This window comes from Postia placenta (assembly GCF_002117355.1).
Source record: "Postia placenta MAD-698-R-SB12 unplaced genomic scaffold POSPLAscaffold_4, whole genome shotgun sequence".
Taxonomy (NCBI): Eukaryota; Fungi; Basidiomycota; class Agaricomycetes; order Polyporales; family Adustoporiaceae; genus Rhodonia; species Rhodonia placenta.
Genome location: NW_020169835.1, coordinates 460,061 through 474,053, shown reverse-complemented (window position 1 = coordinate 474,053; position 13,993 = coordinate 460,061). Strand labels below are relative to the sequence as shown.

General features: G+C 55.7%; 4 protein-coding genes across 4 annotated transcripts; 1 reads left to right on the top strand and 3 right to left on the bottom strand.

The window, feature by feature from the left end:
• Positions 1–597: 597 nt before the first annotated feature.
• Positions 598–4,440, bottom strand: POSPLADRAFT_1179531 (hypothetical protein; the record flags this gene model as incomplete). The annotated part of the gene is made up of 10 exons (XM_024488674.1): positions 598–951; positions 999–1,863; positions 1,920–2,332; positions 2,385–2,400; positions 2,599–2,658; positions 2,755–2,808; positions 2,886–3,169; positions 3,226–3,892; positions 3,952–4,154; positions 4,285–4,440. The coding sequence occupies 10 exons, from the start codon at positions 4,438–4,440 to the stop codon at positions 691–693; spliced, it is 2,979 nt and encodes a 992-aa protein (XP_024340724.1). The 3' UTR covers positions 598–690.
• Positions 4,441–5,562: 1,122 nt separating this feature from the next.
• On the bottom strand, positions 5,563–10,340 carry POSPLADRAFT_1065376 (hypothetical protein; the record flags this gene model as incomplete). Its single annotated transcript, XM_024481937.1, has 6 exons — positions 5,563–5,685; positions 5,745–6,847; positions 6,911–8,732; positions 8,763–8,912; positions 9,697–9,966; positions 10,272–10,340. 6 exons carry the CDS (start codon positions 10,338–10,340, stop codon positions 5,563–5,565), a joined length of 3,537 nt encoding a protein of 1,178 aa, XP_024340723.1.
• Positions 10,341–10,385: 45 nt separating this feature from the next.
• On the top strand, positions 10,386–10,901 carry POSPLADRAFT_1054557 (hypothetical protein; the record flags this gene model as incomplete). The annotated part of the gene is made up of 1 exon (XM_024480533.1): positions 10,386–10,901. The coding sequence occupies one exon, from the start codon at positions 10,386–10,388 to the stop codon at positions 10,899–10,901; it is 516 nt and encodes a 171-aa protein (XP_024340722.1).
• A 1,416-nt stretch (positions 10,902–12,317) lies between these two features.
• Positions 12,318–13,865, bottom strand: POSPLADRAFT_1073673 (hypothetical protein; the record flags this gene model as incomplete). The annotated part of the gene is made up of 10 exons (XM_024482632.1): positions 12,318–12,502; positions 12,558–12,647; positions 12,703–12,758; positions 12,822–12,897; positions 12,956–13,149; positions 13,212–13,285; positions 13,341–13,376; positions 13,428–13,594; positions 13,643–13,677; positions 13,742–13,865. 10 exons carry the CDS (start codon positions 13,863–13,865, stop codon positions 12,395–12,397), a joined length of 960 nt encoding a protein of 319 aa, XP_024340721.1. The 3' UTR covers positions 12,318–12,394.
• Positions 13,866–13,993: the final 128 nt, after the last annotated feature.

Below are 13,993 nucleotides of genomic sequence, written 5' to 3'. Positions count from 1 at the left end.
TGACGCGCACGACGCGCCGCGGGGTGTGAGGCAGCGCGGCGGCGCGTGTGGGGATGACGATACGAGGGCGGGACGTGGGCATGACGCGGAGGCGCACCTGGCACTGGGACACGGAGCATAGCGGTGTCTCGGCACCTACATAGGGGTGACACGCCCCGACTGCCAGACAGGTGTTGTGAGTCGCGGCAGCCACACACAGTAAGCGATTCACGTCAACGTTGACCGTTGAACGTTGAGGTCTCGACATTGGTCTGGGTACGGTCGCGCTCGGTCGACGGTCTACGCCGCGGTTGAGCTTTGTTTCAGTCGTGGAGCCGTTGACAGACGTGTGTATGACGAGTGAGTGTCTGTGCGCGGGATGAAGATGGGTACGTCGTCGCTTACCGGTACCGACTATGACGGCGAGAGGACGGGGAGATTGTAGCAAGTGTCTACCTTACGATCCTCGTCGGGCAGCCCATGCCATCTGCACCGCTGCCGGCCCCCCTGTCGTAAGCTTCTGCTCCATCTTGCCACAAGGCACAATCTAGTACGAGAGGTCATACCACTCATCTCAGGGATACTCACTTCACACGACGGCCAATGGCCGTAGCCACACACAACGAGATCGGGTTCATCGCATTCGCACAAGACAGCATCGAGCACAACATGTATCCACGGGTAGCTCCACCCTGACCGGCACGTACGCATTCAAGACCCATCCTGAGACGCATTTTCAGGCGGCGCCTCCCCGGGGGGACGGTGCACGACCTGGTGCGCGTGCGTCCAGCGCAGCTTTGGGTCGTCCTTGTCCACGCCCGTCACAAACGCGTCCCTCACCAGCGCGAAGCGCTTCGCCAGCGCCGTGCCCCAGAACACGGCAATGCGCGCCATGACCGTCGCATAGTGCCACGCACCAAGCGGGCTGGAAACGTCGAACGACATCATATGACGTTCGAATATCCGGACAACCTGCGAAAGCGTCAGTACCTCCCAAAGCACGCAACGCTGGAACACACCCCGTCCTTGGCCCAGGTGACGGCGAGGACTGTTAGGGGACCGTCGGAGAGCACGCTGAAGATAGGGAACTCATCGATGCCGATCGCCTCCAAGAACCGTGCAGCGGAAACACAGTATATACGACGCTGATTTTGCCCCTGGATGTCGTCGGTGTGAGTGTCCGAAGGTCGCTTGTACTCGACAATGATCAAGGGAAGGTCCAAGTATTCTGTATTGGACACATCACCCGTAGCATGCGATGTCGTGCAAGGCGGATCTTCCAACCGCAGCTGGTCGAATCCTTCGACTAGGTTGACGTCGGCCTGTGCAGGTTTTGCCCGACCACTCTGCTGGGCTTGTTGATAGACAGCACGAGAGTCACAGATGGCAGAGTCGAGTTGACTGTAGTCTAGGGCGGATGGGGAGGCTGCTGAATTGAATGTAGAGGATGCTGAATCGGCTGTAGAGGCTGTCGATGATGTGGATGAATCATTGACCGCGGTGTCTGACTGATCCCAATTTATCGAGGCCGGTCGCTTGCTCCCGCCGCTACGGGGCCTTACGAAATGGTAGGGCTTGAGAGCGGCCTTCGATAGGTTGACTGGCATGCGTACAACACCTATGGCATCGCACCTGGCAGTGGTAGGGCTAAAAGCCAGTCGGTGTTTGATTTCCGGAAGCGTTAGAGTATTTTGCCATGTCGTGCAGAGAGTAAGGAGATTGCAGTATAGTGCTGCTTCCGCTAATTTCACTTCACCGGTGGAGTGTTGTGGGAAAAGCTCCAGCTTGGGACCGAGATGGGCAATAGTTAACATGAACCTTGCTAAGTCTGTCAGGTTGCCGCTTGCAATGATGTTTCGAGAGAGTGCGATTGTGCGCTCCAAACTTAGGATAATGTCTGTTGTCAGATTAAATGTCTGATGTACGAACATATGACTTACGAGACGTGTACCTGATCTTGCTTCACCTCAGTACCGTCGAACTGCTCTGCTGTATCGATGACAGCATTACCAAAATCGAAAAAGAACCGATCGAGATCGTGGCGCCAACTGGCTTCACCGAGTGGTGTGCCAACTTCAACTTTACTTCGCGATCGTGAACAAGTATTGAGGATTGTCGACAAGCTACCGGTGAGCAATCGGTCCACTTGGCCCCAAAGCACCGACTCCGCAAATTCTTCGTTGAACAAACATAGCACATCTTTGGCGCTGAAGGGCTGGTCCCTGCCCGTATAGAGTTTCTTCACAAGCAGGCTGTCAAGGGTGGGCATCTTCATTTCTTGACGGAAAGTCACTATCCATTTGAGCTCTTCAAGAAAATGTGCCACATTTGCATCAACTGCAGGCATGTTGTTCTAAACCTCTATTGAGCCGTTGTCCCAAGCAGAAATCAGGGTTAGTACGTACCATCAAGCACCATCCCCTAGGCCAATAAAATGCTGTTGTAAATTCACATATGTCGGCCATCATGGCGTCCGACAGACGTGACACGGGGAATGTCTTTCGATCGCATAACCAGCTTGTAGCATTGCTTAGCAGTGGCTTTGAATCCCGCTCACAAAAGCTGGCCGTTCTGTCTTAGTTTACGGGTACGGCGGCCTTAGGAGCTAACATTACGTACATTGAACACTGCTCCGACTTTTCATGAACATCATATAACAGCGAGTCATCGTCACCAGTCCTATTGATCAGTTAACAACAACAGGAGCCCATGATTTGGACTCTCACGGCTTCCGGAAAACCATCCTTCATGTATGCCAGAGTATAGAACACTTACATGCCAGTTGTGTGTGGTGACAGCGGTGCCAATGTCGTCAAAGGTGGTTCCTTGCTAGACCACCGGCATGCAGACAATGCAGAAACGGATGGGCTTATCAACGCAAAACAAAGACAATTTAAGCAGCTTACCTAGACAGTTCGGAGTCCTCAAGGCTGCAAAGCCAGGCGGAGACGGAATCCTCAGGGTCTCCAGTTGAGTCCTCGACAGCAATTGCCGAGTCGATCCTCCACTGTACAAGAGGTTGCTGCCGGAGTTCATCTGCCACTACTGTTTGCGACGAGGCAACTTCGTTTTGAATGTTGGCAATGTGGTCATCTAGACTGAGGAGAAACTGTGCTACAGTCAGCACGCTCTCAGGATTCGCAAGGTCAATCTCTGGTAGATGAGCCATGTGCGCTATATGCACATGAGGCTACCATAGGCGGGGTTAGACACATCCCATAATCGCGTACACAATCACATTCTCACCAATTGTCGGCCATCGACGAGCTCTGCTTCAATCCACCCCAAACAAAATGAGATGCAGCTACTATACCGCTCGGATGAGATGCCTATCAACGGCTCCCGAACATGCCAGAGCTGTCGCTGATACAGCGCACTGGCCATGATGATGGGAAGCGTGGCATCATCAGCCATGCACAAAACGGGCATCGCGGCATTGACAGGAAGGGGCTTGTCTCGTGGATAGTCGAACACATGCAAATCTAGTTCAGCAAGGCACCGCTGGTCCTCGTTGATTGCGTCGTCTTCAGACTCTTGCTCATAGACCACCTCCTTCACCGAAGGACATCTGAGCCATTCCGACGCCGAGATAGAACGGCCCGAAACAATATAGACCGGCAGAGAATCAGAATGTTGTGGTGTCTGTATCACCACTGAATTTCTAGGAGAGCTACCACGGCGAGGTGAACACGCGGTGCTCTTTCGAACATCCTCGTCATCGCTATCCGTACTTCTAGTCGAGACAGACTCGCCATCTTGATCCTCGTCTTGTGGGACAAGCATTGATGGATCCAGGGGGACCTCTGCAGCAATAGACACAAGCAGGGGAGCGCAGACGCTGGTGCTCATATAGTGGAATAGAGGACTCAGTTCGCCACTCCAGTGTCGAGGCAATGCAACCAGAGCTTCTTCGCTGCAGACGCTGTACAGTCAGTACTCGTGTATACACGTCGGAAGGTCATCAGCACGTACTCCACAAGAAGAGCTGGTCTGGTAATACATAGCGCATTCCGTACCAATATGCAAACAAATGATTCCTTAGGACTACAGATGCCATCCTCCTCATCGACCGAGACGACATGACGCAAGCTAGCGCAGTCGTCGAGAACGGCGTTGAAGATTCGCTTGAGGGGTGTTTCTGTCAACTTCTCGTCATTCTCGCCATCTCCGCTGGCCTGAGATCGATATGTCGTGCGAGACGGGCTCTGTAATTCCCGAACTATTGGTATCACTCGAGGATAGAGCCACGGATATGGTCCCTATTTCTCGTCAGTGGCGAGCGAGATCATATGTATAGTAACATACCTCCTTCACCCATTGAGGAAGTTCAAATGCATCTTCCAGAAGGTGAGCGTACTCCTTCACCTTCTGTGGAATTGGATTGGTGCCATTGACATCCCAAGTATTGTGGTGCACCACATCAGCATTGACCGCTCCCAGATAAGTGTCATACGGACTCATTGACCGAGTACAGTAAGCAAAGGGGACAACACACAGATTTGGTAATTTGCGGTATGACAAGAGGATCGAGCGCTAAGCATGAGTCGACGCGTCGCGCTCTGCTAACGCGATCAGACGACCGACCGCTTCCGCACTTGAAAAATGAAGGCTGCATTTTGTCCCGCAAAACTGCACAGACCAACATAACGAATCTACTTCAAAGTATGTATACCTCCAGATCCTGCGGGAAGACATCCCCTACTTCCTAATTGTTGACTGTACATTAGCAGTCAGCCTGAAATTCACAGCCCTGTCGCTTAAGGTCCGTTCTCTACGCTATTATCTCTCCTGGTTGGACATTGGTGAGGTTCCATCCAAATCCAGAGATAGCTATATTCGCGGATTTGACCCCCCGCCTCCCTGTCATCTGAAGTCAGCTCCACCGTAGCGTTCAGTATCTCTATAGTCCTGACGCCGCCTTGGCAAAATCTTGACGCAGTGTACGCCTTCAACACTGCTAAGTATCAAGCTAATATGGGATGTGAAACCATAATCTGAGGAGATAGTGGATGCTACGCTGGTGATGCAGTTAGCCATATTGGTTCGCACTTCCCCGAGCTCCGGGCTTCCTGAGCGACAATCAAATACAACCAATCGACCCGCATTTGGGCAAAATAAGTTTGATTCTACTTACTGATTTGACAAAGTTGGCAGAGACTGCGTGTGCTGTCCATCATATATTGTCAAGTGCACAGCATGCTATGTGTGAGAGAGATGTATTGACATGGGTCATACTGCATACGAATTTCTATGAAAGTAGCCGTACAAGGAAACATCTTCCCTAGGGGGGATATTAGACAAGCGACGTACTCTACCCATAAAGGTATGACGCCAGCCCGAAATTAAGCCTTGCAACACCGCCCATCCCGACGTTGCGAGGCAAAGTATACTGGTATCAACAAGATGGACATTCGGAACTGCCAAGTCAAGAGATCAATAGAGAACAAGAGATGATGCCAAAAGGATACGGTGTGGGCGAGCTTGCAAAACAGGGGACACAATATATAGCTACGAAACGACGGTTCCAGAATGAGGAAGCGCAAAGGGAAATAGAAGACACTAAAGGAGAGGCAGGGGTAGCGGTTATTCGCGTGCGACCCAGTCAGTACTTCGAGAGACCAGCTCGATGGAGTTGTCGATCGTCCAGAATAAGCGTTCAATCGCACTGCGGCCGCTCCAGCTCTTCTGGTCACGGAGGACCATTGCCTAAGACAGAAGGAGGGGCGATTAGCAAATCGGCCCTGGGACAAGGCCATGTTACATACCTGCTGAGCACCAAAGTTACGCTGATCATGAGCAAAGAAGTCGGGATTGTCGTCTAGCGCCTCCGACAGGATCTGCATATCTTGGAGGACCGCTTGGATAGCGCGTACAGCCGAGAGCGTGAGTATCTCCTTGCGGTTGCGCGCCGTACCACCTTGAGCATTAGGCGGCGGTAGCGACTGCGTGATGTTTTGAAGGACCGTATGCAATATACGACGGGTCTCGCTGAGCAGCTTCTGTGCTTGCGGGAGGTTCTTCCGCGACACAAGCACAAGGGCACGGGTAATCATGTCTGAAGCGAGCAGCTCCATCCTCCGGCGCACAATGACGGGATCGGATCCGTTGGCTGCTGGTGTGCGTGGTCGGCTACCGCTGTTGGGTAGAAGGGTGACAGTCAGGAGGACGGGGTGTGCCAACCGCGACACGTGTTTGGCGGCTGCAGGGTCGAAGAATGAACCGTCGACTTCGAAGACGGGGACCTCGTCGATCATACGGTCCATCATGCCATCTGCCAGATCTGGCAAGTCCGCTATGGACAATGAGTCGAGCCCCATGCGGCCCATAAACTGATCCGTTGCGTTGAGGGGCCGCTGCGCTTGATTGCTATTCTGGAGAGCAGCAATTGGCGATTGTATGACATCGCTGTTATCAAGTTCCAACTCGACAAGCATCTCCTTGCGTTCGCCATAGCGCAGCTCGCCAAGCTCGACGTCAACATCACGCCCGTCTGAGGATAGAATTGCCATCGGTCCGCCTGAGATCTTGCGGATGCGGAAACGCTGCCCGTCAACGATCTTCATGTGCAGCTTCATGTGTAGCAGGCCAATAGACATCATGCCACCGATACAGCCCGCAAGGCAGTCTCGAAGATCATACCAGTCCTTGACAAACGTGTATGTGCCGCTTGTGTGGTTTGACATTAGCCAGAGCGATGCGGGGTCGTGTGCGCGTCCGTAGCCGAACGAGTGGATTGGTACATTTGCAGCTTCCGTCCGCGCAAGGACGAGATCCATCTGAGCGCGCCGTGTCGTCTCAGCGGTATCGCTAACGAGGATCATTCCCGTCACGGGGTTCCGCGACTTGCGCTGCAAAACGACGTCCAGACCTGTCAATGCATATGAAGAGTCTGAGCTAAAAAGCCTGGAAGTGTATTCACGGGGACACATACCGTGATTGACCGCGGTCACTACATCCGTCTTGTCGTCTTGCGATCCTCGAACCAGGAACTCGTCCTCGAAGGGTGTGCCGTCCTCTCTCCGCCCGATCTCATCCACGAACTTCCGCAGTCTCGCCTTGCTCTGCGGCTTCCCGGGGGACAGGAACGGCGTCTTGCGGACCCTCCCACCGATGCCCACCTCGAACGTCACCAAACTCAGACGATCTTTCGGGCCGAGCGATGCGACGATGAAGTCGAGCGATGCGCGGATGACACGGACCTTGAGGGCCGCTGTGCTCGGCGTCGCCGTTGGCGACGGCACACTCACGACGAGGATGAGGTCCAGCGGCGGGTGCGGCAGCGGCGCAAGCGAGTTGCTCGGGCCTGCAGACATGTGCGGTGCGACGAGCGGCGTCGGCGAGCTATACCGGCTGAACTCCTCGTCTTCCTCGAGCGTACTGAGCTTGTGCTGGAGCGTGCGCGCGTGCGGGTATGCCGAGTGTGATTGCGAGGACGAAGAGCCGTAGGACGTGTGCGAGGAAGCCGTTGAGCGCGCGGAGCCGTTGAGCAGGAGGCTGTCCGTCGTGCTCACCGTTGTCCCGGTGCTGCCGCTGAGCATGCGCATCGCCTTCTGGCTCCCGCCGAATTCTTCGTGCAGCATCCGCGCAGCCTTCGCGCTCCCGCCGAACTCCTCTAGGTCTGGCCCGCCCACTGAACTTTGCCCCCCGGTTGAGTCGCGGCCTTGTGCGGCGGCGCTTTGCTGCTGGTACACCGCAACGAGCGCCTGGACGTGCGCCTTCCACGTCTCGAGCGACGGGCGGTCCTTGAAGATGAGGATGAACGAGTCGAGCCGCTCGTCCTCCATGTCAATCGTGAGGCTCAGCTCGCCTGCGACACTCGTGTCCGTGACTTGCTTGATGTGGCGAATGTAGATGCGGCCCTTCAGCCGCAGCACACCCTTCTGCTGTGCGTTCTGCCCGGGGCCCGGGCCCTCCCCGAACCCCGCCTGGCCAGACGCGGTCGACAACAGCCGGCCGAGCGTGCGCCGCTTTTCCTCGACGACGCAGATGATCGCCTCGCGGAAGAGGTACACGTAGAACTCGCGCACCATCGCGTCGCGCCGCACCGAGAGCAGGTCGTACATCTGCAGCGGCCCGAGCCCCGCGAGCGGGTGCCCTTTCCAGTCGATGATGCGCGCGCGCAGATCTTCGGTGATGGCGTTGAACGGCGACTCCTCGGGGGGAGGCGGCGGCGCGTGCGCGTGGTGGTGTGGCGGCGGGGACATGTCGTCCGCGGGCGAGAGGTGCCGCTCGTGGCTCGACACCGGCGACATGTGCTGTGACCCGGGCCCCGACTGGCGGTCGCTGGGGATGCCGCCGTGCCCAGACCCGGCATACTCCGGCATCGGGCTCGAGCGCACCGAGCGCGCGTCGGGCTGGTAGCCGCCGGCGCCCCGTTGTGGGTACGCGTCGGACATGTGCATGACCGAGCCCGGCACGTGCGAGCTGAGCCGCTTGCCCGGGAGCTCGATGACGACTATGCACGTCAGCGGCTGGCTGGACTCGCCCGTGCGCGTGATGCTCGCGAACTCGGAGCGGACCTGGATGGAGGGCGACACGATGTAGTGCGACTGGTCTGGCTGCGGCGCGCTCGCCTTTGCGTGGTGCTCGTGCTCGACGGGGTCGTCTTGCGTCGGGTCATATGGTTGTGGTGGCTGCCCGTGCGGCGAGCGCGGGTTGAAGGAGCGCACGGACGAGGGCGTGTCACGGCCGGGGAAGAGCGACGCGCCGTTGGGGTTGCCCATGCCTGTGAGCGCGGCGAGTTCTGTTGCGATCTGTCAAGTCGTATCCCACTACCCGAAGACGGAAGACATACTGTTTGATTTCCCCCCATCACCGTCGCCGACTTTCATTGGCCGCCGGCATACACCGCATACACCGAGGTTTGATTTGCGAATGACGTTGCCCGCCCTCGAGGGGGCGGGCGGTGGGCCGTATACGGCCGTAAAGCATGCCTACGCGACCGTTGACATTAGCACGTGCATGGTTGCGCGATAAGCATGAGGGCAAACGATACATCGGAGCCAAAAGGCTGTGCCGCTATAGCAATTGGGGATACAACGCGGGGATACAACGCGTTCCCAAGAATGACGTGCGACGGCCCGCCATGGAACACGACGGCAGACGCAAGCTCTATATATGCGCGAAGCAGGGAATATTGATGATCCCAGGGTGTCTGGGAACGCAGACAAGTCGTACATCCCCGCTGCCAAAAACAGTGCTCGGCATGTAACGCCATGCACGGTTTACAACAGCTTGGATGCGGTTCTATACCATTGCGGTAGACATCCCGACAACCACTGACAGGCCGTTGCCACGATTCTCAGCACAACAGGCAGGGACCAATCTGTCTGCTTGCCGTTCCTCACTGAGCGTGGGGCGGTTTGGGCAACAAAACAGTCGATGAATACGCTGCGTGCGCGACGAGCGCTATATGATGGCGGGGCGGCAGCGGGCTGTGCACGACTTTACGCATACCGCGACGTAATGTGCTCTGGTAGCATCACCATCGAGAGATGGAAACACCCAGGTATCTGTGCGAGGGCTGTGGGCCTACAGATGTAGGATCGACGGGGCCCGCGTACCTCGACATGGGCGATGGGTGCAGACGCGCGATCTGACGACCGCGGATGCTACAGCATGCAGATCGCTCGCAGTCACAGCCATATCGGCGGAGGAGTAAGGAGAACAAAGCAGACTATACGGAATGGGAAAAAAAAGCATGACGGGTTCGCTCACCTCATGCAACGCGTGCCCACACTCTGGAACGATATGCGGTTTCTCGCCAGGCAGCCTGAAGCTGAAGCTGAGGGGTTCGAGGCAGACGGGGCACTCATCTTCGTCGTCGGTCGCGTCATGGCTGGAAACGACGGGGAGGGGAGCGGCGACCATGACGGCGTACGGGTGGGAAAAGCGGGGGTCAGCGCTCGGGTAGGACGCGGGGTTGTGGGAGGATGAGGCGGCGGAGTGAGATGAGCGAAGAGAGTTGGAGGAGGGAACGCGGGAGGGCTGGCGTTGGAAAACGGAGCGGAAGGAGGCAGAGAACGTATTAGATTTGGGCAGGAGGGAGCGGGAGGAGAGTGCAGACGGCTCTCGAAGCTGATGACCACTCGACGTCTGATGCTGATGGCTGGCGGGGATACTCTGCGGGCTTGCAGTCTCGTTCCTGGGTGCCCAGCTAGAAGAATTGTCGCCCTTCATCGGCCAGCATTCGTCCAAGTTTCCAGCGCGTGAATAGCGTCTTGAGCAAAAAATCAGGTCGTTCGCAACCAAACTACAACAACCCCGCAGCCGAACGTCTCCCACCATCATACCGCCGCTACACTCTCCGCTCCAATGTCCTCCTTCTTCCCACCCTTTCCCCGCCATTCTCCCGCCCCCATTCTTCCCTCGCAGGTCACCCTGTACAGCGCACAAACACCCCCAGCATGAACAATGTCCCCGCTGCTCTATTCAACGCGTCGGCGGCCTTCAAACAACATTATCCGTCCCCGCACGTGGCCGCTCCAAAGACGCCCCTGAGAGCTCTCGATCGGATAAGGCAGTTGTGCGCCCCAGCCCAGGAACAAGAACATCTCCAGGTCCGCGACCCTCCCACCGCCTTCGTCTCCATGCGGCTCTGCGCCCGCTCACGCCTCGACAGCAAGCACGTCGCCGCAGACAACCTCGACGTCGCGCTGCTCGTCTTTCACGACACACGCGACGGCCAGCGCCCCCGTATTGCAAATGCTCAGTTCCTGTGGAACGTTGCCCAGGCGCGCTTCTCGGCCGTTCCTGCCTGCATGACCTCGAGCCAAGGCCCACGTATGCCAGCAGCTAGAACCCCCCGCTTCTCCAGAACGGGTCTCTCGCCCGTCTTGTCGGCCGGCGGCGACTTCAAGCGCGAGCTTCTCACAGGGCGGCCCGCTGCAGACTCCCAGGCCTCACATGTTCACGCGCAATGACAATCCGATAGCTTGAATATTGTATCATCGCGAGCTCTCCGCGTCCGCGCAGACCTATCTGAATCGCCGAGAGTTTTCTCGTATCACGCCACGACGAAGTGTTCGTGAGAGTTACTCATGACACGTCGCACATCGAGGCCGAACAGACATTCTATCATGTTGATGTTGATGCGACCGACGGCGCACTCACGTCCTCCCATGTCCAGGGGTTTTCTCTGATGGATCTGATCGCGTGAGGCCGCGAAGCTCATACTCCTAGTCTTCTAGCTCCTCCGGATGGGTACTTCGAAGAAATACAATTGAATGGAATCCACGAACTTCTGCGACGTGTCCGCAAGTAGTAGGCTGCCCTAGAGAGCACAGACGACCTTCGCAGTCAAACTCAATTTGATAAGTGGGTGAACATCAATCACGGAGCGTTCTCTCATGGTCCGGCCACTACCGTTTGAATCAGGTCTTTGATCGCATCGCACCCGGGCTATGTCATGGGATAACACGCCTTGGAAATCAAGCAAATAGCAAGGAGAACGCGGATGTCACATACCCGTGTCTTCCCGCGAAGTCAGACGTGCTCCTAGATCTGTTACTACCGCCGTCGCTTCACCGCCCATATCGCCAAGCCTCCTCAAGATCTTGACTTGTTCGACATCTCTACCTTTCAAACAAACCTAAGCATTACTCGCTCATCTTCACGCCAGGCACGCGCCGCAATGTCGCGCAGTTTCATCTCAGTTCGCGGATCATCATCTCAGACCTGTCCGCGCGATCATGATCGTTTGATCGTCTTTCATAGATCTCGCTCCATGGGCCTCCGAACCCGGCCTGCATGCTCCCATGCTGCGAAGTCTCAACATCTCCGCGTGCAGGCTAACTATGCCAGGCAAGTGATCGAACCCTGGACCAGCGCCATCGTTGCACCCCGCGAGCGTTAGGCACACAGAGGCACGTTCGCGAACTGCGTCTGACATGGCTCCGATCAGATCTTGCACATGTCGACACGTCTGCATTGGTTGCCGAGAGCATTCAGTGCTGTCATACACATCGCTTTGCCCCTTCGCCTCTCCAAGGCACCGTCGGAGGTGTTCCCTGTACACCGATTGCGCGACGTGGGTGAAGCGTCAGACATGACTTTTGTGACTGGCATACACATGCGTTCAGGTCACGATACTCAATGCACATACGCTCTAGCAATATATACATCCGGGTCCATATGTCGCTCGGCGCATGACGGCTGTCGCGATTGTCTCCACATTCTTTGATTGGCTGGCTATTTCTCGTGGAGTTCTCGCCTGGGATCTGACGTGGTCGTCAGCCAAGATGCGTCCATGTCTCAACCTGTCTGAACACAGTCGTCTTAGTGACATACGAGGACTAATTCGTCGCCGCAGTGCCCGGCGGAACGACACATACAGACTGCGCAAGGACAAAATCGCGTATGGGAATCATGAACTCTTGGCAACATCAGCGAGCACGGGAACTTGCATACAAACAAATTACTGGTCCTTAACCTGCTCCTCGAGCCATGCCCACAACCGCTCCCCAAGAGCATCATCATACGCTTCTGTCCTGCAACTGCCCACTCTGGCCCATGGTATCAAGAACTAAGTCCTCATCAGCAAAGTGTTTCACAGTATAGCACATAGGCCGAATGCTTACCTTGCCATTGTGATTGAGCGCTTCCGGCATGGTTCCCGCCCAAAGCTGCGTCAGCGCACCCATCGGCACAGGGTTCAGTATGAGCTTCCGCTTCGATATAGTCAATTTTAGATTTTCTATCATATCATCCTACGTGCGTCCTCACCATCACGTTGCGCTTTGTTCCCGGGACATAGCGTTGCAGCTCAGTATCGATACCACCTTCAGAGGTGTCATTTCACGTCAGTATCCTAACACATTCGTTTGGCCATGTTGTCGACTGACCAGGATTCAGGGATATAGAGATCACGCCTTTGTCCGCGTACCGCTTAGCAATTTGACGAGCCACGACCACATTTGCCTGTCCCGCGACATCCTGTCATCCGGGGAGGTCGCGCTGCACATCGTCTCGCACTCACGAATTTTGACTGGCTGTACAAGTTCTCCGTAGACACCTTCCTGCGCTCAGGACCGTCTTTGAACGCATCCCAGTTCAGCGTGTACAGGTACGCCGCAGAAGACGACGTCGTGATGATACGGGCATGGTGGTCTGGCGACGTCTCCTTACCGGCTAGCAAAGCTGGCATCAAGAGCTCGGTGAAGAAGAAGTGGCCTATGCGCAGACTGCGTGAGTACAGTATCTTGATCTGTCTTGCATGAAAAGCCTAGTCTTACCGACGACATTCGTCCCAAACTGCAAGTCATAGCCATTCGCGGTCAACTCGCCGACTGGACACCACATGACGCCTCTGTGCGAATCAATGTATCAATGTATGTCTTGTTTCTGTGACATATGGGACCTACGCATTGTTGAACAGGATGTGTAGTTCAGACTCCTTGCTAAGTGGGAGTCAGTAAAACAGTCGATTAAATCCAGGCGTGTGTAGCAACCTCATGAAGTCCTCGGCAGCTTTGCGTACCGCGGCGAGGTTGCTCAGGTCAAGCTCAAGGAACAATGCCTCCTTGCCGGTTTCTTCCTTCAGCTTTCGAATAGCGGCATCTGCCTTCTCTTGGCTGCGCGACGCCATGTACACCTTCGCATTGTGCTCCAACAAAGCCTGAGAAATGGTCAGTACCAGATATTAAAACAGAACCATGGCGCCGACCTTGATAGTTTCATAGCCTATTCCTACATTTCCACCTTCGCGATTCCCAAGACTCGTTCATAAGCTCACGATTCAGTGCTGAAATGTTCACTTGCTTACCTGTGACAATGGCAACCTTCCCAGATAAGTCCGGGATCTGGTCGGTGGTGAACTTGGACTTCGGCGGGAATAATTGAGCCACCACGGCGATGAGGTACTGAAGTTCTGCAAAGAAGCCAGCCATGACTATTCCGGGGACGTCGATGAAGGCGAGAAGTCGACGTTTGACAGCGGCAAACGTCCCGGAAGATCCTCTTTTGGTCGCGATGGTGATCCCATTCTTACATAAGATTGCGGGAAGTAGTACTACTG